Below are 21,642 nucleotides of genomic sequence, written 5' to 3'. Positions count from 1 at the left end.
GTCATTTTAACCTTGGCATGTTGGATAATCAGCTTCTATTGTAAATAAATAAGTAAATAAATCAATAAATGAAAATAAAGTCTGTTTCGGGTATACTGGTCTGAGCAGTAGATTTGATCTGTGCCCTTTGGACAGCTTGGCCACCAGGCACTAACATAGAGACATCAAAAACCTTGTCTTTTGCCAGCAGATCAGCACAGTGCAATGCTTGGTACAGGGGAGGGTTTCTGGAGACCTCCTCTGGACCTAGCAATGTGTGAGTCCTTGTTTCAGACTGTTTTTGCTTCCAGCTGTTGTAATGTCTGTCATCAGACATTAACTGAGCAGGTAGGGCTGCAACAACTCAGCTTTGCCCTTTCAATTTCTGTTTGCTAATCAAACCCATTGCACAGCAGCCAGGTTTGGATGCTGCTGAAAGTTTGCTTGTTTGCATCTGGAAATCTGCTTACTCTGGAAATCTGCTGCCTCTGATTCCAGGACTGAAATAGAAATATTTCTGAAGGTATCAGCAAAAGTTCAAATCTGTTATCAGATATCTGAAATTCATCTCAACTGCAACAATTCCTTGAAAACCTCTAATTAAATTAATTGCAATGATGACAGTATCAAAGCTATTGTTCCTTTTGGCCAATAAATTCTTCCAAATACTTACGTCCACTAACTTTCTTATGTGCTTGTTAATGACTGTCGGGTCGGGCTTGGGTACCACTCCAGATGCCCACTCCAGAGGCACCACTGGCTTGCTTGGGGTCGTCGGGGAGGTAGGCTGCTGGGAGACAAGCCAAACACAAAGATGTTCGAATCTGAATTACGAAATCCAGTTTCCTGTTACAAGCAGCACAAGTGCTGGAACCAGCTTCAACAGCTACACAACTCGGAGGAAGCAGGCAGGAAGGAGGGTCTCTGCACACAATGGGAATCAGAAATAGCACAGAAACCTGCTTTTCTCCATCCTGACAGAGCCCCCAAGGAGCTCGGCAGCACGAGGTGACCTGGACAAAGAGAGGGTGCACAGGAGTTGTATGAAGGACTGCATGTCAATGCTGGTCTCTGAGTGCTTGGTGAACAGAAAGCCCACTGATTTACAGTCAAGGCACTGCACTGCAGTGAAACAAGAGCTAAATGTTTCCAGGCAGGGATGTAAAAAAATTTACTATAGGTCAGGAGGCATGGCTTGATTCACCTGGCCATGATAAGACCAGCCAACCTATTTTACTTCAGAAACATCTTTGTTCTGATGAGATGGTAGCTGGCAGCTCAGCTGATACACAGCCTCACTCACTCCATGCAGCCACAGTGCTTTGGGAACAGCTCTGGCACGCAGCAAGATGAAGATAGAGGACAAACCTGATCTCAGTTTCAGGTAAGGCTTCAAAAATTGCCAGTCAGCCCAAAAAATGCTGCAAGACAGCCTGGCATTGTCCTACATCTGCGGCTGGGGATCTGGCCAAGGAAGCAGCATCAGGCAGAAAAATTTCAGCATGGTCTGGATCAGAGCAGGAGATGGCCCACAATCTGCCTGTGTTAGCTGATGAGCCATAAATCTGGGTCCCACATGTCCTTCTGTTAATTGGTGGGAGTTCAGAGAGAGGTAATTAAGCTATCTAAAAATGTTATAGCTATTACTGGGTATAATAAAGATATTGTAGACTTTCACACTGAGATGAAAAATGGTCACAAAGTCATACTTTACTGTAGAAAAGCCTTTCTGTTTGGTAGAAAAAAAGAGAAGGATGTGTTAATGGTTTGCTTTACTCATTTAGCTTTTCCTTTTTCAGGGGTCACAACAGCTTTTATTAGTTCCTCAGTGTCTCTTGACTCACTATACTCATCTGCTCAGGTAAGCTTAGGAAGAAAAAAATCCCTATATCCACAGAGTTCAATTCCAACAACAACAACAAAAAAAAAACAGTGAACCTGAACATCCAGCTCTATATCCCAATAGCACTTACAGGACTTTTTAATCCTAAAATGAATGGCACCACACAGTGATGGATCAGCTTGCTGGTAAGTGTTTTTGCTCTAAAAATGCATGGAAAAGCAGCGGTCTTTTAAAGATAGCATGTTACATGGTAATACTTAACATGCCAATATTGTGATGTTCTTGCAGATATGGTCAGAGAAGAAATTTGATGTGCTCCTTCTCTTAAAAAATATCTAGACTAATGGGACTAAGAGCATCAGCAGCAAAGTGTGAGAATGGTGCTAGACTACCACATCCTCACAGAGAACCATTAAGTACTGCTGCTCCATGTGTACGGTGGCAGAAAGAGAGCAAATCCACTGGAACATTCCTGCCTTCCTCTTTCTTCTGAGCTATTTTTTGAGTTTTCATTCAGTATTTTTTAACTATTTATTTATTTATGGTGCTGATGCCAATATTTTGGCACTGAAATCAATCTCGTTCAGAAGCAAAAAACATGTTAGTGTGTCCTCAGTGGCATAACTTTGCTGGGTAGAGCTGCCTGCTAGCAAACAGTTGTACTGGTGAAAAAAAGATAAAAAGATAAAAAACAAACAAACAAACAAACAGAGAAAAGCAGGGCTGTGTGACAGTGTGACAGAGGGACATGCCATGCTACAGCTGGCAGTCAGTCCCCAGTAATTAATTTCTTTAGGCTGCCACACTGACTGAAGAGTCTCTTTCCAGTTTTAGCACAACTAAAGTCTTGCTCAAGCTCCTGCTGACATCAGGCACACATGCTAATGGATAGCACACACTTTTCCTGGAAAATGACTGCAGCAACCAGCGTGGGGACTGCGCCCATACAGCAATAAATTGTGGAGTGCTTGTAATAAAACAACTACACTGTCCTGATTCCTTCGACAAATTTTTCCACACACAAAAGGTCTACAGCTTCTTTCCCCTTCAAAATATTTTGTGTGCATTGAGACCTGAAGCACAGAGATGTACGCTTCAAATAGTCTGGCTTCTGTAGATTCAGCCATAGCTTGTTACCCATTGTGGTGCTGTAGCAGCTGAATGTCCCTGGTTATTCATTGATCACAGAAGTCTCCACCAACTGCTGGGAACTGTTAAAATCCACAGCAATATTCCTATTGCTTTTGTCCTTCTTTAAGCTGAAGCTTAAGATCAAGGCAGCAACATGGTAATTTTCTTCACTGGAGGTAGTGGCTCATTAGTCCTTCCACAGCACGGAGCTGTAATTGTGCAACCTTGCTGGCAGTGATGGAAAGCAGTGAGGGAGCCAGAATGGCTGTGATAAATGGGAACAGTTGTGGCTAAATAGTATCCAACAAGGACTGGAGACTCCGTAATGAAATTCCAGGTGTTTGGACGGAATTATTGCTGACTATGGAACTGTTCAGTGTTGCTCTTCACCCCCTGCTGAGAGCGCACAGATAGTCCTCAAGCTGCTCAAGAGTGATGAACCACCCTTAAAGCCAGCGAAGTCTGATACTTGAAATCTAAGGGGTTTTGCTTCCTTGCTTGCATCTACAAAAAAGTAAAAAACACTGAAGAGAAAGACCTCCCACTGCTGAATGCTGCTCTCACATGCTCCTAAGCATTTCCAGTCACTCTCAGTTTCTGCTGGTGTTGGACTGGGAGGGCTCGGCCTGAGAGGATCATGTGCTGAATGTAATAAGGGTGTTAGTGCACCAAAAGAAATGCTCACAGGGCATCATAAGACCCAAACACTGACAACAGGAGAGACAGTAGTACTTTAAATGACAAGTTCAACTACTAATTAAGAGATTTACCTCAGACTTGCAAAGCATCATAGAAAATACATCAATGAAGCATTATCTTTAGTTGCACCTACTAAAAGATAAGAAGATACCTATTCTGAGGTGTTCAAACATCGCTTGAGAGCCCAAGATACTGTCAATTCTGCATAAGCAAACAGTTTTTACAACATTGCAGCTAGTGCTATGGCTTACCTAAGACACATCTTTGGACTCGGTGTTGTTTTATGTAACTGCAGCAGCATCCAGAAAATGAAGTAATGGTCACACGATAAATAATTGATATAAGCTTACAAAGTATGTTTTCACATAAAGCAGAACTATGTTTTCCAGAGACTTTATGGCAAAATAATTAGTAATGAAGTCTGGCCTGTTTCACTATTTACTTTTAATGTGTATTAAAACCTGTAGTGACTGTTTTTACTGCACAAGCATACACAATAAAAGTCTTTAAATGAAGGTGAATAATGAAATATACTAATGGGCTTTCAAAAATACAGGCAATTGCATGCAGACAAAATAAGTAATACGACAAAACGCAGTATAAGAGGACCTACAGATTTGGAGTTCCTTGGTTCCAGCACCAATGAGAGCTTGTAGATGTCATCCTCTGTGTGATAGAGGTCCAGGGACAGCTATATATAAAAAAAACAGGGGAAAAAAGCAGTGTTTATTAGACTGGATTGGATACAATAGGGTTGTTAGCAGACTGATGCTGAAGTTTTGCTGGTTGGAGCTTAGGATACATGGAGAAGCTGCTTGCAGTTTCACAGAGCTGGCACAGCCATGCTGCTGAGCACAGAATCACCGGACAGTGGAGGTTGGCAGGGCCCTCTGGAGGTACCTGGTCCAAGCCCTGCTCAAGCAGGGACACCCAGAGCAGGCTGTCCAGGACCACCTCCAGGTGCCTTTTGAGGGTCTCCAGGGATGGGGACGCCACAGCCTCTCTGTGCAGCCTGTGCTAGGGCTCTGTCACCCACACAGCACAGAAGGGCTGCCTGGTGCTCACAGAGCTCCTCCTGTGCTCCAGTTTGTGCCCATTGCCCCTTGTCCTGGCACTGGACGCTGCTGAAATGAGCCTGGCTCTCTCCTTGTACTTCAGGGCTGTCACAGCCTGCAGCACAAGCTGCTGAGTGAGAGGGCCTGTGCGTTGGCCTTGCCAAAAGAGAACTGGCACCAAGGATCATGCTCACACAAAGAGCTTTCTCTGAGCAGTTCAGTGGGTGCGATAGATCACAGAGAAGTAATTTGGTGAATATATAAACTGCAGGGAACAGGTTGTAAAAGGACGAGGCTGGAGGTGCTGCAGATGATGTTGTGCTGAAATCTGACTCATGAAGACATGCGGGACTACTGCAGCCCTTTACAGAGAGCAGCCCATGCAGCAGGAGCCTCCCTGGGGAGCCCTGAGCAGCAGCCAGCCATTTTCAGCTTCTTCTTTTTTTTTTTTTTTTTTTAGATAAACTAAAGATTTTTCTTCCATGTACTCATCTTTTATCCCTAGAGGATTTGCTGAGAGAGGAGAAGGGGCATACAGTGGAAGTAAAATGAATGTATTTGCTTTCGCTTTGGCAGCTGTGGTCTCACGCAGATGCAGGTCTGCAGTGAATTCCTCCCTGCTGAAGTAATGAAGGAGAAAGGTAATCACCACTGTGGTGTAAAAAAAGGTAATCTGTGGTGTAAAATGTAATCACCATTATGCAGTGAGAGGAAGCGAGCATCACATGTTTCCTGTGATCATCTCTCTGCATTAACTGGCTTTGGAGTAATTGACATGATCTGAAGTTACCAACCACCTTGCAAATCTCCAGTTAAGCTAAGATTGAGTTAAAAGGATATTTTACAGAAGACAGACAGAATTACTACTGACTAAATGACTGTAACAGAAGGTAAACCTGAATTGTTGAGTTAGTAAGGTACAGGACCAGTCTCAGGAACCACCTCCTCTTGGGCAAAATTTTATGCAATGAGCAAGACAGGGCTGTGCCTTTTTCCCAAGATAGGTTTGCATTCAAGAGTGAACACGTTGCTTTAGGGGTGTCTGGATTTTGCATAACTCATTCTTTCTAGCAATAACACTATACTGAATTTTGTGCTTTGTAATTTGGTCATGGGCAGCAGTGAAAGCTGACCCTCCGCAGATCCACCCAGCCACATGTCATGTTGCTGTCACAGGGGAACATGGGGACCAGTCCTAAACATAACGCAGATCAAGCATCAAACACTGTTCAGGTATTATTTATTCAGTGGCTGTGTTCTTAGGTTCCTTAGCAGTGTAAGTAATCACAACTCACTTGGAGCAAATGGCACTGTCAGATCAGACAGGGACTGACAGCAGAACGAGTTGTTAGGCCTTGCACCCTGCTACCAAAGAGCACAGTTTTATCACCAGTCTGGGAGCCTTTGGGGATAGAAATACATTTATATCTACTGAATGAGTTTTAACGTCCCTTGCCTGAATTATCTCACCTTGTAATAAGCAGCAGATGTCACTTCATTAAGCACAATGCGCAAGCATCAAGTATTGTGTCGTTTCAAAATCCTAGTGAAGTTTCAAATTCTAGCACAAAATATTCAGGCATAGTGGCTATGGGGCAGTTAAGTAAGTTGTCCTTTTATATTTCAGCTACAGTTTTGTGCTAACAGATGAAGTGTACTAAGAGTTTTCCTAGGACACTCTTTGCAGCAGGTGGTGGTTTCCATTCTAATCCGGCTTTCATTGCTGCCCTCTTTTCCTCAGCAATTTGGGGTGTGGGGTGAGGAGGGTGCAGGGGGATCAGAAAGGCATGGCTTATTTTTGTAAGTGGAACTTACTGAAGAAAAATTAGGGAGGGTGACTTTCAATTTGATTGTTTAGATATTTCTCATTCTCTTCACTAGACTGTACAAACGAATGGGACTTTCCAGCCATTTGCATACAGTCTCAGAACAGGTTAGTTAAATATCTGTGGAGACCTAAAAATAGCAGGGAAGAAAATGGTGGCACCAAATAAGTATTAACTCAGTATTAACTCAAATAAGTATAAACTCAGTATTAAATGCACTGTAGACTAGTTAAGAGATTGAGATCCACTCCCAATCCACAGAAAGTGATGAAATATTTACCCACAGGCTTTTATTCACATTGTGAAATTTTAAAAAGTGGAAATACTGCACAGCAGGTAAGAAAATCCCCTAAGCTTTTTGTCCAAACATAAGTTTTCTAATTGTGAAAATGTCACTAAAGCCATTATTTCTTTTGGGTGCACTGCTGAGCCTGTGCTTATTTCTGCTTTTACCACTTCTGCGTCATGGCTCCAGATTTCAGATACCAGGATATGGGCCAGGGCCAGGTGCAGTCAGTGGGGATGGGACAAGTGTGGGTGATAACTCAGGACAGGAGGAAGAAGAGCATGGACTCAGAGTGCTGAGTATGGGCACAAAAGTGCTGGTCCATCTTTGTGTAACACGTTCTGGCTCCCTTCTGGCAGCTGAGTCACACCACATTCAGGTCTCTTGCCCATGTAACTTGGTCTCGTTTACACACGACCAAGTGAGGACTCACATCAGTAAAGCTCTCTCTCAGTCTCTGCAGCCTCCTGTGCCAGTAAACTTGGTGTTTGTCTCACTGCCCTCCATACAACAAAACTTTGCCTTATTTGTGGCATCTTGCCTTCCATGCAAAATATTGGCTTCTTTCAGGTGTGTGATCAAAGTTAAAATTCTTTGAGCTAGACTCTAATGTTTTATGCTGACTTTAAGAAGAGAGAGAGAAAAGGAGGGAGCAGACTTTAAGTTTGCATGCAGACATATAAAATAAGAGAGAGCTCCGATCTTCCTAAATGCTGACCTTGCAGCAGCTACTTCAGAAGTCAGAGAGATTTAAGTTCTCTTTTCCCCCATTAGCCCTTTTGGTCAATGTGCACAATAGCACCTGGGAAATGCCTGTAAAACCCTTGACCAAGTGGCTTGAGCTTTACTACCCTGCCCTATGCCCCAGTTTTTAAGCCAGCCATTGCCTCATAGCTCTTAACACAGCTTCCTCAAACATCATTCCCAAAACACTTGAAAGGGATCAGCTCGCCTGGAGCAGACAAGGCTCCCTCACTGTGGAAAAGAAAGATCAGAGCAAATTCCCACCTGCCCACTTAGTCCATGAAATGCCCATTTTATCTTACAGTGCAAGTTGTTGGACTAGGAAACCAGCACCCAGCAATGTACTTGTCGAGCCATCACAGGCCAGGCTGTTGGCACTTGCTAAGTGCAGTGTAAAATGCAGCACAGCAAGGCAGGCTCGATGAGAGATTTACACATTGCTTATCAGAACAAAACACCTACTAAAAGCTTGCAGGGATAGAAGCGGCTTAATGGGAAAACAGAAGAAGTGAACAAATAATTGAGCCAGCTGATTGACGCACAAATGACGCAGAGCACTGCACACATTTGTACACATTTACTAGTTTTGGAAGGGAGATCCTCTGAGCAACATAAAGATGGGACATTTTTTACAGAGTTTATATTAGAGTGGGAGGATATAGCTATAAATTTAATATTTTTTTCCTCATGCTCTGAAAACTGGGCATGACTTTGGCAGCAAGGGAGGCTAAATCTGCTAAAAGACCATTTGCACATAGCAAGGTCAAGTATTTTTAGCCTGCAGTTCTTATCAGCTTTGGGATGCAAACCCAGCATTTCTTCTCCTCTTCTTCTGACCCCAGCCTATAATTTAAAACTTTGTTATTAACAAAAATATTGAAAGAAGCATTTCTTCTGTAAAAGTTCATTATTAACGTGCAAGAGGCCACTATAAAAAAATATACTGAAATGTATTCTTATGGTATAAATGAGGACAAAACTTAGATGCTGGTAAAAAAAAGTGAAAATATTTATAATATTATGAGATCTACCAAAGTTCAGGGCCAAGAGGTCTCTTGTATAAATTTGTTGTTACCCTTCCAGGAGTTGCTGTCTTAAGTCAAAACTCCCACATGATTAAACAAGTAGACAGAATTTCTCTGGAAAGGTTTTAGGACCTATAGCTGTCTCCATCACTGCTGAACAGGTACCACCATGGAATCATAAAAGATATAAAGTGTCACAAGTTAATTTTAACCTTTGATTGGGTCTGGAATTAATATTGGAGCATGCAGCTTCAATTATTTATGGTCAGATTGGCTCAATTGTTACCAAAGCCAGCAAAGCTATAGGAGGAACAAATACGTAAGAGCATCATAAGTGAAGAAGTACTCATATTGTACTCAATTACTTCTCCTGGTAAATTAAATCTACTGAATAAAATATTATGTGAGTATAAATAAAATCTCTATCATTTTGCTGAAAACAAAACAAGAAAAATATTAAAAAATGGGGAAACGGGTAAAATACAAGAACTCAGACCAATACAATGATGGATATGAATCTACAAAGTTTTAGAAAAATATGATGCTTTCTGCTCCTTTTGGAATGCAAGCCATCACCCAAAAGAAAGAAGAGCAGCTAATGAGAACGTAAGCAGAGGTTCAGCTTCCAGACAAACGAAATTTGGAGATAAACTCAGTCTTAAGAAATTCATGCTAGCCAACAAAGTAAATAGAATCACTGGAAAAGTTCACAAATCTGCCCTAGTTCATACATCTGTCCTAGTTGCTTGCTTCTTAAGTTTACTTAGAATTCTACTGACTTAATGACAACAAACAGCTTCTCTTTCAGTCTGGATTTGGGATCTGAAAGACAAATTGAAATAACAAGAACAGAAGCAGCATAACATGATCACATATGAAGAGAGTCCTTTACCTAATGTAATGTGTTTCAGACTGCTCTCAGATGAGTAGGTGGCTTGCTTTTATCTGTGTGCAACATGAACCATGAACTCTTTTATAACAAAAGTTTATTGTCTTCAAGCTGTTTCTCCAGTTCTGTCTTTAATTCCAAAATGCTGTTTTTTTTTTTTTTTTTTTTTTTTTTGGTTTTGTTTTGTTTTGTTTTTTTCCTTAAACTGAACAAACCACAGTGCTGGGTCAAATGCTTCTACAGTTCAGATCAGTGCTAAGTGGAATAAGTTTCAATAGGAGCAGGATTTGGTCTGTAGGTTCAGGCTGCATGCTTCAGTATGTTTTGAAATTAAATATCTACATATTAAAACGGGGACTTAAAATTAATCTCTTTTAGCCTTATCAATTATGGGCTTTTGTTGCTGTTGTTGTGGGTTTTGTTTGTTTGTTTGTTTTGTTTTGCAGGAGCAGTTCAACATCATGCAAGAACATGTATATTTATTGGATAGGAAGAGCACTGTACCTCATACAAAGCACAGGTGAGACAGAACAGAATTACTCCCAAGTTAGAATTTCCTTAATGTGAGCATGCAAACACTTCATCTAATCTTTGCACGGGAAATATAAACCTAAATTCTAAGCAGTCAGAACTTAGATTTTACTTCTCCTCATATACATACACCTCTCTTTCTGTCATTCTTAAAAAAATAATTGATGCATTCCTCTTCTGTTTCTACACCCAGCCATCACATACTGCATCAATGAAACTCTCTCTGACTTTATTCACATCTCATGTGAATTACTTTCTGTTTTGTGTTGTCTCCTTTTTTAAAACAAAAATGAGATAACGACATGTACCTTTCTTGTACTGACATTCAACATCTGAATAACAGAAGTCAATTGGAACTTGTGTAATGGAAGTGAATTGGAACTTGCACAATACTTACTGTTAGCAGGTTAATTAAATCCATATTAGGCTCTAAATGATGAGAGGCAGTTTGCAGGGAAACCAGTTCGCTCAAGGTGATGGAAAGCTGCTGCATTTTCACTATGTTTACTTTATTTTCATCTATCCAGTCAGGAAAAATGACATGGACAGCAATCAAGTCTTTCAAATGAACTCCTAAAATAGGAATTTTGAAGCCAACACAGTCAGCAAAAGCCTTGCGGTAGTTGCAGTAGTTTCCATTGGAAGAGACCAGCTCTGTCATTTCGTTCCAGTCCTACAAACAGCCAGAGAAGCAAGTCCCTGTGAAAGCATTCATAGCATTTCCTTAATCTGTTTTAAATGAGCATAACTCATGGTAGGGTGTCGACAGCGTTAATTTCTTCCCCAGCACAGGCAATCAAGCAGAGGATCTCTGTGAGCTGATCCTTCTCCACCGAGAGAAACCCAACCAAAGTGCCTTTTAGGATGCCCTGCCATGATCCAAATATTGTGCTGGTGAGACCTGGACTGAAGAGCCCATCAGACCTCCAAGAGGGGATGTTCTGCTCAATATGTTTTTTATTCTGGAGTCCACCATACCTTTGTGACTTCTGAAGACAGATGAGAATGAGTCTCTTTCAGGCGAGAAATAGAGCTGTGGCTGAGACCTCCCACAACTGCCATCAGTGTGTTGAAGTTCTGGAGATGAAGGAGCTTCTGCAGGAGAGATAGATCATGAAAAATTAAAAATAAAAGAAATACATGTGGCAGCTATCCCATATCACACAAGACAAGCTAAAGGAGACATACTACCATGGATAAATCAGAAATGACTAAACCAAGGGATGTAAGGGAATCGTTCAGCATTTATTTAATTGGATTGGCTACACAGGAAACTCACAATAGTGACAGTTGACAACTAGAAAACAACAAAGAAAAAACACGTTTTATAATTTAGTCTGCTAATTTAAAAATGCAGTCATACCACACCTGAATAAAAACCTAGCACTTAGGTTGAACAGGCTATTCACTGGGGAAACAGCACAAAGAGCAGCTAGTTCAGCTTTCTGCAATCTCTATTTTTATTATTGCTTTATATTGGAGAAAGAAGACTAATATACAAGACTCACCTGTGCAACATTTATAAACTTTGTGATTACTTCTGCCCTTTGCTGTGGTGTTGGCTTGCTGAGAACCATGAGCTGGACCCATTTGGAGATACCGTTAAATAAAGCAATAGACCTCTCCAAAGTAGGATTGTTCTCCAAGCAGCCATGGATCACATAGCTTTGGTAGTCTGTGAACTAACAGAAGAAAGGCATTTTCAGTAAAATGATGGACAACTTAAGAATCAAAATTAAACTTTAATTTTTTTTTTTTCCCCTTCAAAGCTCCACTTATTTAGAAAGAAACTGAGATTCAGGATCAGTAGACCCTGATGCACACCAGTGCTTTCTTAAAAGTATTTTTTGGTCTTATTTTTATTACTTAATATATAACTTCTGCTCTACCTATTCTATTATAGTTACCACTCTCCTTTCTCTCTTCGCCTGTCCATTTATTTATTTATTTTTAATAGGTAAGCTCAAAGACAAGATTCAGACTAATCATTGTCTACAATTACATAACTTTTGGAAAACACTTTAGTCTACCCTGCAAAAATAAGTGGCACTGTTACATTTCTAAGCAGATTCCAGATCACCTGGACTCATTGACACCTCCACATAAATGCTAGTTGTTTCTCTGCAGCAGCTCTCAGTTCCTCTGCAAATTGGGTCAAAGATACTGGGCTTGTTTTTCAGACTCTGTATTCTGATGTCTGCCCTTACTTTATTTCCTGGAAATGCACCATTTTTACAACATTTTTTTTACTTGTTTCAAGCAAATAGGAAACACAACTTCAAACTACTTCTTCACATTACAGGGTAGTATAAGATTAGTTAACTCTAACTGGTTGCAGAGAAACATCTCAGCTAGCAAAATTCAAGCAGAAAAATTAAATCACAATTAAAAAAAATCAACAAGAAAAAACAATTATTGCAGGTCTGAGTCATCTTTCTGGAATTCCCACCTGAACTCAAATATATCTTAAATGTATTTAGAAATCCAATCCTTTTGTTCTTGTCCCTTTACCTTTGAGGTTAGCTTTTCACAGATCACTTTAGGGTGTTTTCCTATGATTTGAAGTCTCAAGGAATAAACCTTTGAACATTATTAAAGGATGTCAAAAGAGACATTCTATTTAGACTGGTCTTAACTCCTCCTTGATCTCTTTTTCCTTCCTCTACTGAAACTAACAAATAAACAAAAAACATACTTTTTTTAGCTTTGGATCTTGATTTCTTTCATGAAAACTCTTTTTAAAAATCTCATATTTTTGCAGAAGACAACTTATCATCTTGAGAGCTTATGGCTTTCTTCCATTTGCCTCCAGATACAGTAGCATCATGTGCCCTTTTCAGATAGACATTTTCAAGCAGAAATCGGCATTTCTGTTGGCATTTGGTTTACTCATTTGTTTTGCTTTAGCCACTACTTTCATTTTTATCAATTTTTGCCTCTTGCTTATGTACAATCCTGTGTGGACACGCAGCAATTGTATCTGAATTTTCCTCAGTACCAATATCTATCTTCTCCAAAACTGGAACCACAGAGGTCTTCTAGATTTGTTCTAGTTACAAACAATCATGTTTATCAAGCCATGCAAGACAAAGATCATCTAGGAAATGAAAAGCCACAGAAAAGAGCCCAAGGTAGAGGCATGCACAGATATCTTACATGTATCTGAATGCTGTCTACATTATTTATATTGAGGTAATACACACATTTAGTAATTCCATACTCTTCTGTAACAAACACACCTCATCAGGTGTGTGATCAGGCAGTCTTTGAATGTCAGGAGCATCAAGCTGATGCAACAATAGACATGGAAATATATTGATGAGGAAATAGAGAGTGTGGGAGGACAAGGAATCACCCGAGCCCAAAGAGCAGGAAGAAAGGGAAGTTGTGCAGTCTTTCAAGACCCAACTCAATAAGGGCCTGAGGAGCATGGACTGAACTCAGAGCTGACTCTGCTTTGCGTATGGGATTGGGTTAGAGGCCTCCTGAGATCTTTCCAACTTTAATTATCCTCTGATGCTAAGCTGAAAAATGAAAGGATGGTTTCTGAAGCAGTTGGGAGTGAAGGTAGTCTAGAGAAGTGCTATATAGGTATTTCAGTCTCTTCAAAAATTATGAAGTGCAAAGATTCCGCTTTTTCCTGAAAAGGAATTAACTGTTTTCTGCAGAGGAAAAAAAAAACAAAAACGCACCTGAATATTTTGAGCAATAACATTAGCTTAATCAACTACTGTGACACATGGCTGCAGTAGCTTTTAGCAGCAATTTTCACCCAGAATTTCTGCACAAAATTGAATTCTGTCACTAAAATCATTGGTCATGAAAAAGATTAAGGAAGTGCTGCTGCAGCCATGGCTATGTACATCATATGAAGGATTATAAAGATTAACGACACTGAAATGTAAAAATGTTCTATTAAACCATATGAACAAGCTCTTAAAGGACATGCTCCTAATTGGAAGTGACAAAGTTGTGGGCTTCTTACAGAAATTCTCCTAAAAGATTTATGCTCCAGAAAAGTGAGATGTTCAGCCAGCTCAATGGGCTCCAGATGATCAAACAGCAGGCAGGCTTTTCCTTTCTTGGAAATCTTCTTCCTCTGTGTAACTCTTCTCATCCAGTCATAGGAAGGACTGCAACAGAAAAATAAGCACACTTCTCATTTCTCTTTGGGTACAAGTGAGTGTAGCCTACAGTTTGCATAAAATTTTCAAGAGACAGATCATGACTTTTCTGAGCTATGACATCCAGCACATAATAGACACTCAGAGTAAGATATATTCAGGTGTGCAATAAGGGGTAAGGAACTCAGGGCACTCAGTAGCACTCAGAGGTGCTACTGCACATGATAAATGATAGAAGGCTTCTATAGAAACAAAAGGACAACGTATTCTTCTCTATGATACAGGAAGCTGTAATTCAAAAATGCCTTGGGACCAGAATAAAAATAAGTAACACAAAACTGTGATTAAGAAAAAGAAGACTTGAATAACATCAAAGATTAATTTTTACTGTGTAAAACCACAAGTCCATGAAACAATATAACAGCAGAAATACCATCAGAAAAACAGCTACCAAAACAGTATGGAGTTTGTGTATCAAAAGGTTAATCATTTACTTGTGAGCAATGGAATAATTCCTACCCAAATACAGTAAAGGCACTTCACAGAGTGGAAAGTGGTTGCTAAATCAATATTTTAAAATGAAGATCTAGGAACCTGCATTTATGTGATTTCACTGGCATTGTTGCAACTTGCAACCCTCACTGAAATTAGCTGTCCTTCCAGATTACTATGACATTTTTTTTTTTTAAATAAAGAAAAAAAAATCATTCTGAATATGTCACATTTTAGAAGAAAATCTGCAATATCACGTGAGATACGGAAACCTGCCTGGCTATGTTTAAAAGGTAACTTTTGGGAAGTCATGGAAATAGTAGTGTAATCACTTTGAAGCAAGAAAATCACACATGTTGATGCTAAAGATTATCCAGTTAAATCATAGAAAAAAGAACACAGAAAGGCATCGGCAAAATTACACAGGTTTCAGATGCAAGAATAAAAATGCTTCCATAGGAAAATATAAAATTTACATAATGTGCCAGTCTCTGCATTGCTTGTCATTCTGTATGAAAAGTTACAAGAAAAAAAGTAATTTAATTAGCATTAGCTTTTTCAACAGTCAGAAAAATGATTTCTTTATCTTTTATATTAAATATATATGTATAAATAAGTCTTCTCTTTACTGTGACACTACAACTAGAATTTCAATTGCTTCAAATTTAGAAGATGAGAGGGTTTTTGTAAATGATTATTTACTCTCTCAAGAGCAGGATGGCCCTTAATATTGTTGTGTTTTGCACAAAATTGGAATTCTGCTGTTACAGAGAATAGAAGGAAAGATGGTGAAGCTCATGACATCCTTACATGCTGGAGATATCAATGAGATGGATGTGATCCTCGTAGCCGAGCTGGCTGGCTAACTCTCTAAATTCTTCAGTCAAGCGAATCAGTCCAAGATCCAAGTTAAATTCTGCAGGAAATTCCAAAATCCAGTATCTGAAATCAACAGAAGGTGGTTTAGACAGTGAGGGATTTAGGTGTAATATTCAGTGGCTGTACTGGTATACTCACATTTTAATCAATAGAACTTATGAATATTTGAGACCCACAGGCTTTAGGGCAGAGAGGATCCAATGAAAGGATCGGTGGCATCACGCAAAAGGCACTTTATCATCTAATTTCCTTTAGCTAACTCACCAGAGCACAACACAGCAGCATTCTGTTGAAATGCCAAATTAAAGTGATGCATTGGGTGACACACACAAAAGGCACCCACATGTGCCCTGACTTGCATTTCCAGGGCACCCAGATGACACTTGCAATTATCCTTTGTCTAGAGGGAGACACTGTGCTCAGAAAAAGATTTTCCAGGGAAATGAAAATGTGAATTTAAGTGGCAGCTCTACCATGATAGCCATGCAAACAAGATCACTCTTCTGATGTCTATGAGAGCAGGGAAAAAGGCTTCATCAGTCCTGCTTTCAGTACTCTTCTCCCCTTCCTTGGCAGCGATATAATTTAGTCCAGAGGAAGGAAGGAAGAAAAACATTCTTTTTCTTCACAATGACAAAGAAAAGAGAAAAAGAAGAGAAAGAGAAAAGAAAAAGAAAGAAAAAGCATATTTCCATGGTTTAGTTTTAAAGTTCAGAAAAAGAAATTACAATAATAGTATCTGCAGCAGCATAAAAACGGAGGCATGCCTACCTCATGAAATAGCAGATTTTTAATCTGAATTCATTGCAGTTCTCCCCACTGGCATCTCTATATGTAGACTAGTTAAAGAAACCTTTGTGTGCCTTGATTCAGTAGTGTTGTTTTTATCTACAGCATTCTGTGACTCTACACTAGATAAATAAGAAATGGTATTAAACTTCTAGAGGTAACTACAGCATACTCTGATATTTCATTCATTTTCACAACATCTTAAGACAGAGAACATTTATCAGTTGCCATTTTGGCTTTTGCCCTAGCAAAAATGCCTCTATTACACTATTCTGAGTACTCTGCTGAACAGTTTTGAAGACGTGGGCATTTAACTACCACTGTAGTTCATACTAGTCCAATGCTTGCCAGCATATATTTGAAAAGTTATCTTGGCAACATTTCTCCATTTATTCAAAGAAAGCATGCCTCAGCAAACTTGTACTTATGGAAAAAGTCTACAACCAATAGCAGAAGAAAGCTCCCAGATTTCCACCTCCTAGTGTGAAAACAAAACAAAACAAAACAAAACCCAACTCTGTTTGTCAGTAATTAACTGACATTTTTTATATGCGGTCTCAGAAGCAATCTGCTTTCAACATTGTAATGCTGACTTGCAAGACTTCCTGAAAGGATATGTGGACAGAAGCTTGCCAGCGAGCTCTGTGGAAGGCAGGTACCAGCGGTGCATTAGAAGAAAGGTTCTTGGCAAATGGCTGGAGCACTGATTTCCTTTGTCATCTGCAAAAGAGCAACAAGCGAATTAACTAGTCGTGAACAGAGAGGAGCTGGTATTCTTCAAGTGGAGATAGAAGGTATAAAAAGTGAAAATGTTAGGTGGTTATCTACCAAATAGGAAACAAAAGCAAAACAGACAAATGCTATTTAGGGATAAATATTTCTAAATTCTAGTGCTGGGTATTTAAAAGTATTTGTTTTATTGGAGTTTTAAACAGTCCAATTAAATATTAGACTGTTTAAAAAGGGGATCTGCCTCAAGGAATTCAATTTCAAAGCAACACCTCAGGTCTGGAGGTGCTGGATCCTATTCTCCAGCTGCCATACAGACCCTTGCATCTCTGCAACATAGCCACTGAGATTACAGGAAGTTTCTTCCTGGCAGGCTGGCTGACCATCAGTGCTCCTCATCCACAATCTTAAACTATTTTCTGTCTCTTTCAACAGACAATAGTCAATATGTGCGTATGAGATGGGAACCACACACAGATTTATAGTTGTCAAGAGTGTGTATACAAGGGAGAGAGGCTTGACTTCCAGCAGACATCAAGTATATGGGCTCTGCTACTTCTCTAGGGCACTAGGTATGGTGGTGGTCTACAAAAATGGGTATATAGGGATGCACTACATTCAGTAGCAAGATCTGGCCCTTCATTATTTAATCTTTCTCACCTTCATATGCTTGTTTCTCTCCACAAGGGGTAAAAATATACCTCGTTCAAATCAAAAGCTGTCCTGCATTTCAAGAGACTTGAAATGTAGCTTTGTGAATTAAGGCCCCATTTCAAATCATTTAAGCACATCCATGAACTCATCTGGCTGCAGGGTGACATATGTCATGATTAATGGTGCTGTGGATCAAAGTCCATTTCATCACTTCTTTCCCTCAGACCTGGTATATCACATTTTAATAAGAGTAGAAAGATTACATGAGCCTTAAGTCATATTATTTCCAGTTATTGCATGATGATTTGGAAAACCTTTCAGAATAACAACTGGTCAGAAAAGCAGCTGTGTAACCACTCAAGACAATGCCAGAAATAACTCCTTGAACAATTCAACTAAATGCTTGTGCTGATCAAAGTCATCACTTTTAAAACCACTATACCCAATGCTGTGCTTTATCTGTATGAAGAAAATGCAACAGAGTATGCATATGCTTAAACATGCATATGCATATTCTGGCCTGCATGATTCTGGGACAATATGAAACATGGAAAATTTTACAGAACAGAAATGTTGTTTGCCAAGGGAAAGACTGGCTAAATCAGAGAACTGCAGGGGTTATGCTATAAGATGAATTTCAAGAACAACAAAACAGAACATTGAAAACTCCTACCAAACATTTCGATACAAGCATTCAAAAGTTCATCCAATGTTGCAGCCTTCCCAAGTGTGTTTGACCCCATTGTTCTTTAATTGTTGTCAAAAAATAAAAGACATTTTCACCAAGTGGAAGAACACTTCTTCAGCTGCACAGCTTTTTCACTTTATTGTTGGTTGCATTCTTAGCTTTCTTTCTTCAAGGAAAATCTGGAGAAAGAAAGTAAAAGAAATCAAAACTATATGACTATATGAAAGAATTATCAGGATGCAATGTTTACAGTTCAACTCATCTTCTCTCTAAAATGTTTTTTTCTGCACACAACACAGACCACATGAAAGACTGCCGTAAGCTATCCTTACGTTCCAGCTTGTGTTTTTAAGAGTTTTCCAATTGTTCAATTGTTTGTCCACTAGCACAAAATAAATCCATGGCAGGGGTCATAAAACAGAAACCAGATGGTAAATGAGGGCATGCATGTACGATGACGCACACTTTGTTCGGGTCATTTTATGTACACTTGATAAGTCACTTCTTGTTAATAACCCTGCTTTCATGTTCAAAGCATAACAATTTGTTTTTCCTAAGGTTACTGGTTCATGTTAGATATCTTCTTATGCTAATGTTCTTAATTGGCACAGACCACATAAAATATTTAATGAAGATCATAGCAAGCACTAAACTCAGAGGCAATTTTTCAAAGAACCTGAAGATTGATTACTACAGCTTTTAAAAATAAATCTTTCTACAGTAGCTGAACACACATAGAAGGCTGAATGCATGCAGAAACTTCTAAACTGTACTACGTATTTAATTAGCAGATATCCATTTACCTGAATGATGCACAAAGTACTCCCTTACTAGATTTCAGAAATAATTTCCATGTTATATTTAAAGAACTGATAGGACAAGGGGGAATGGTCTTAAACTAAAAGAAGATAGATTTAGACTAGACATTAGGAGGAAATTCTTCACTGTAAGGGTAGTGAGGCACTGGAACAGGTTGCCAAGAGAAGCTGTGGATGCCCCATCCCTGGACGTGTTTTTTCTTTTTCATTTTTGCTAGTATTACCATCCCATCTCCTATAATATATAGCATAGGATAGTACAATTCCTATCTTCTGTTGGCAACAGTATTAAAGCAGCCAAACAGTAATCAACAAGTAATGCACCATGTAAAATTGCAGTGTTGTTTTTTATTTAATTATGACAGCAATTTAACTAGTAGATACCTAGATCCTAATGCTACAGTACCACCCTCTGCAAACAACCTATCCGACCACTAATGGGTTTTATGCTTCTAAAAGAAGGATGTAACATTTCCACTGGAGGAAGAACTGGCTGACTGGGGCTGAGCCACATATCCACAGCCGAGCCAAAATGTTATATCACATCTCTTGATTGCAGCCTCCAACAAATACAGCCACAAACTACATCATTATTTGTGTGATTAAGCACTGCTGTTCTATCGCAACAAGAAAACTCTCGTCTATATCATGCCATAACAGTATCCAGCCACTCCACCAGAACTAGAGATGGATATGTAAAACACAGCTATTTTTTTCACCTATTTAAATTAAATAAATGATATTCTGATAGTCAATAGTTCAATGCAAGATAAGCGGGAGAAAAAAAAAAAAAAAACACAAAACAATGACAACGAAAAACAGACAAGAAAATCATAGCAGAGCTTTTCTACATGTTGTATTTGGTTTACACCAAAATGTTTTGTAGTGTCAGGGCTGTGGGGATAGCCTCTGTGATCAGAGCACAGCAGCTGCCTCATGTCAGATCAGAGCCAGCTCTAGATGGCTGCAAAATGGACCTGCCACTGGCCAGAGCCAAGCCAGGGAGTGATGCTGGTTGGACCTCTGAGAAAGCAGGTTGAAGAAAGGTAAAAGTGTTGTGCAAGAGCAGCTGGCAGAGAGGAGTGATAAATGTAATAGAATCAGCCCTGCAGACCCCAAGGTCAGTGCAGAAGGAGGGCAGGAGGTGCTCCAGGCATGGAGAAGCAGTTCCCCTGTGGCCTGTGGAGAAGCCCCTGGTGGAGCAGGCTGTCCCCCTGCAGCCCATGGGTCCCACATGGAGCAGATCTCCACGCTGCAGCCCATGGAGAGGAGCCCATGCAGGAGCATGGGATCTGGGGGGAGCTGCCACCCATGGGGGACCCGTGTTGGAGCAGCTTGCTCCTGGGGGATGGACCCCGTGGTACAGAGCCATGTGGAATTAGTTCTTGAAGAGCTGCTGCCTATGGGCAGCCCCCGCAGGCTCAGTTTGGGAAGGATGGCATCCCGTGGGAGAGACCCCATGTGGAACAGGGGCAGAGTGACCATGAAGGAGAGGTGGAGATGCAGCATCAGGGACTGACCACTGCTCCCATCCCCTGTTCTCCTGTGCTGCTCAGGAGGAGGATGTAGAAGAGAGTCAGTGGAGAGGGATGAGGTGGTTTTAGTTTGCTTTTAGTTCTCACTGCTGTAGTCTGTTATTAGCAGACAATAAATTGCATTAGTCTTCCTTATGCTGAGTCTGTTTTGCCCGTGACAGTAACTGCTGAGTGATTGCCCTGTCTTTATCTCAACCCATAAGCCTTTTTTTATCATATTTTCTCCTGTTCTTTTGAGGAGAGGGAGTACGAGATAAGTTGTGGTGGAGTTTCCCTGCCCATCAGGGTGAAATCACCACACACAGAAAGACTTAAAAATGTTTAACATACACATAGATAGTTATTTTGAACAAATATCTTTCCTTAGCACTCCCATGCAGTGTAATTGCATTTTGTGTTCAACATTTTGGAAGTCTTAAGATGGCTTTGTGGGCTGTCCTGAGAGATGTATTTAAAATGAGTGTGCAGGTTGTGAGCTCTGGAGACAGATGCAGTCAGATGTAATGCATTATCTTTTAAAAGAAATAGAGTACACTGCCAGTAAACTTGTGGTCTCGTGTAAAAACATCAATGGTGAGAACACAGTGGGCAGCACGCAGTCAAGTTTTAACTGGTGGCTACTGTTATTTGTATAAGCAGAAGACATCACTTTTACTGCCGGAGGCTACTAAGGGGAGGTCCACACCTAGAAGGTACAGGGGTCGAACTTCATATTAAAATGTCAAGCCAGCACGTATCCCTGTGTGGGCACTTTCACATGGCTTTCACATGTATTGGTTACAGGTGCGAGCAAACCAGTAAGTTGAGTTTAAATATGCTTACGTTTGACATACAGGGTAATATTTATTTAGCTAAGTGGAATTAAAACAGCTTTTTAGCCAAAACAAAGCAAATGTAGATGTAGCATTTTCTCCCATTAATTAAAA

The 21,642-nt window shown here is 40.0% G+C and overlaps 1 protein-coding gene across 2 annotated transcripts in view; it reads right to left on the bottom strand.

Annotated features, from left to right (window-relative positions):
• The window catches only part of RASGRP3 (RAS guanyl releasing protein 3), a 45,185-nt gene that overhangs the window by 11,294 nt on the left and 12,249 nt on the right, over window positions 1-21,642 (bottom strand). The window contains exons 2-11 of one of the 2 annotated variants that reach the window (XM_032185879.1): window positions 18,349-18,542; window positions 16,910-17,012; window positions 16,275-16,337; window positions 15,435-15,566; window positions 13,994-14,141; window positions 11,517-11,690; window positions 10,987-11,103; window positions 10,406-10,681; window positions 4,266-4,343; window positions 653-769 (exon numbers count right to left, since the gene is read on the bottom strand). In XM_032185879.1, coding sequence (XP_032041770.1) covers window positions 653-769; window positions 4,266-4,343; window positions 10,406-10,681; window positions 10,987-11,103; window positions 11,517-11,690; window positions 13,994-14,141; window positions 15,435-15,566; window positions 16,275-16,337; window positions 16,910-17,012; window positions 18,349-18,418 — 1,278 coding nt within the window. In that variant the 5' untranslated portion in view covers window positions 18,419-18,542. Of the gene's footprint in view, window positions 1-652; window positions 770-4,265; window positions 4,344-10,405; window positions 10,682-10,986; window positions 11,104-11,516; window positions 11,691-13,993; window positions 14,142-15,434; window positions 15,567-16,274; window positions 16,369-16,909; window positions 17,013-18,348; window positions 18,543-21,642 lie in introns of those variants that run through there. The other variant, XM_032185878.1, reaches the window with a different exon arrangement.

The sequence above is a fragment of the Aythya fuligula genome, chromosome 3, assembly GCF_009819795.1.
Source record: "Aythya fuligula isolate bAytFul2 chromosome 3, bAytFul2.pri, whole genome shotgun sequence".
In the NCBI taxonomy this organism is placed as follows: domain Eukaryota; kingdom Metazoa; phylum Chordata; class Aves; order Anseriformes; family Anatidae; genus Aythya; species Aythya fuligula.
Note: the sequence above shows the minus strand (reverse complement) of the source record. Positions and strands in the feature narration are given on the sequence as shown.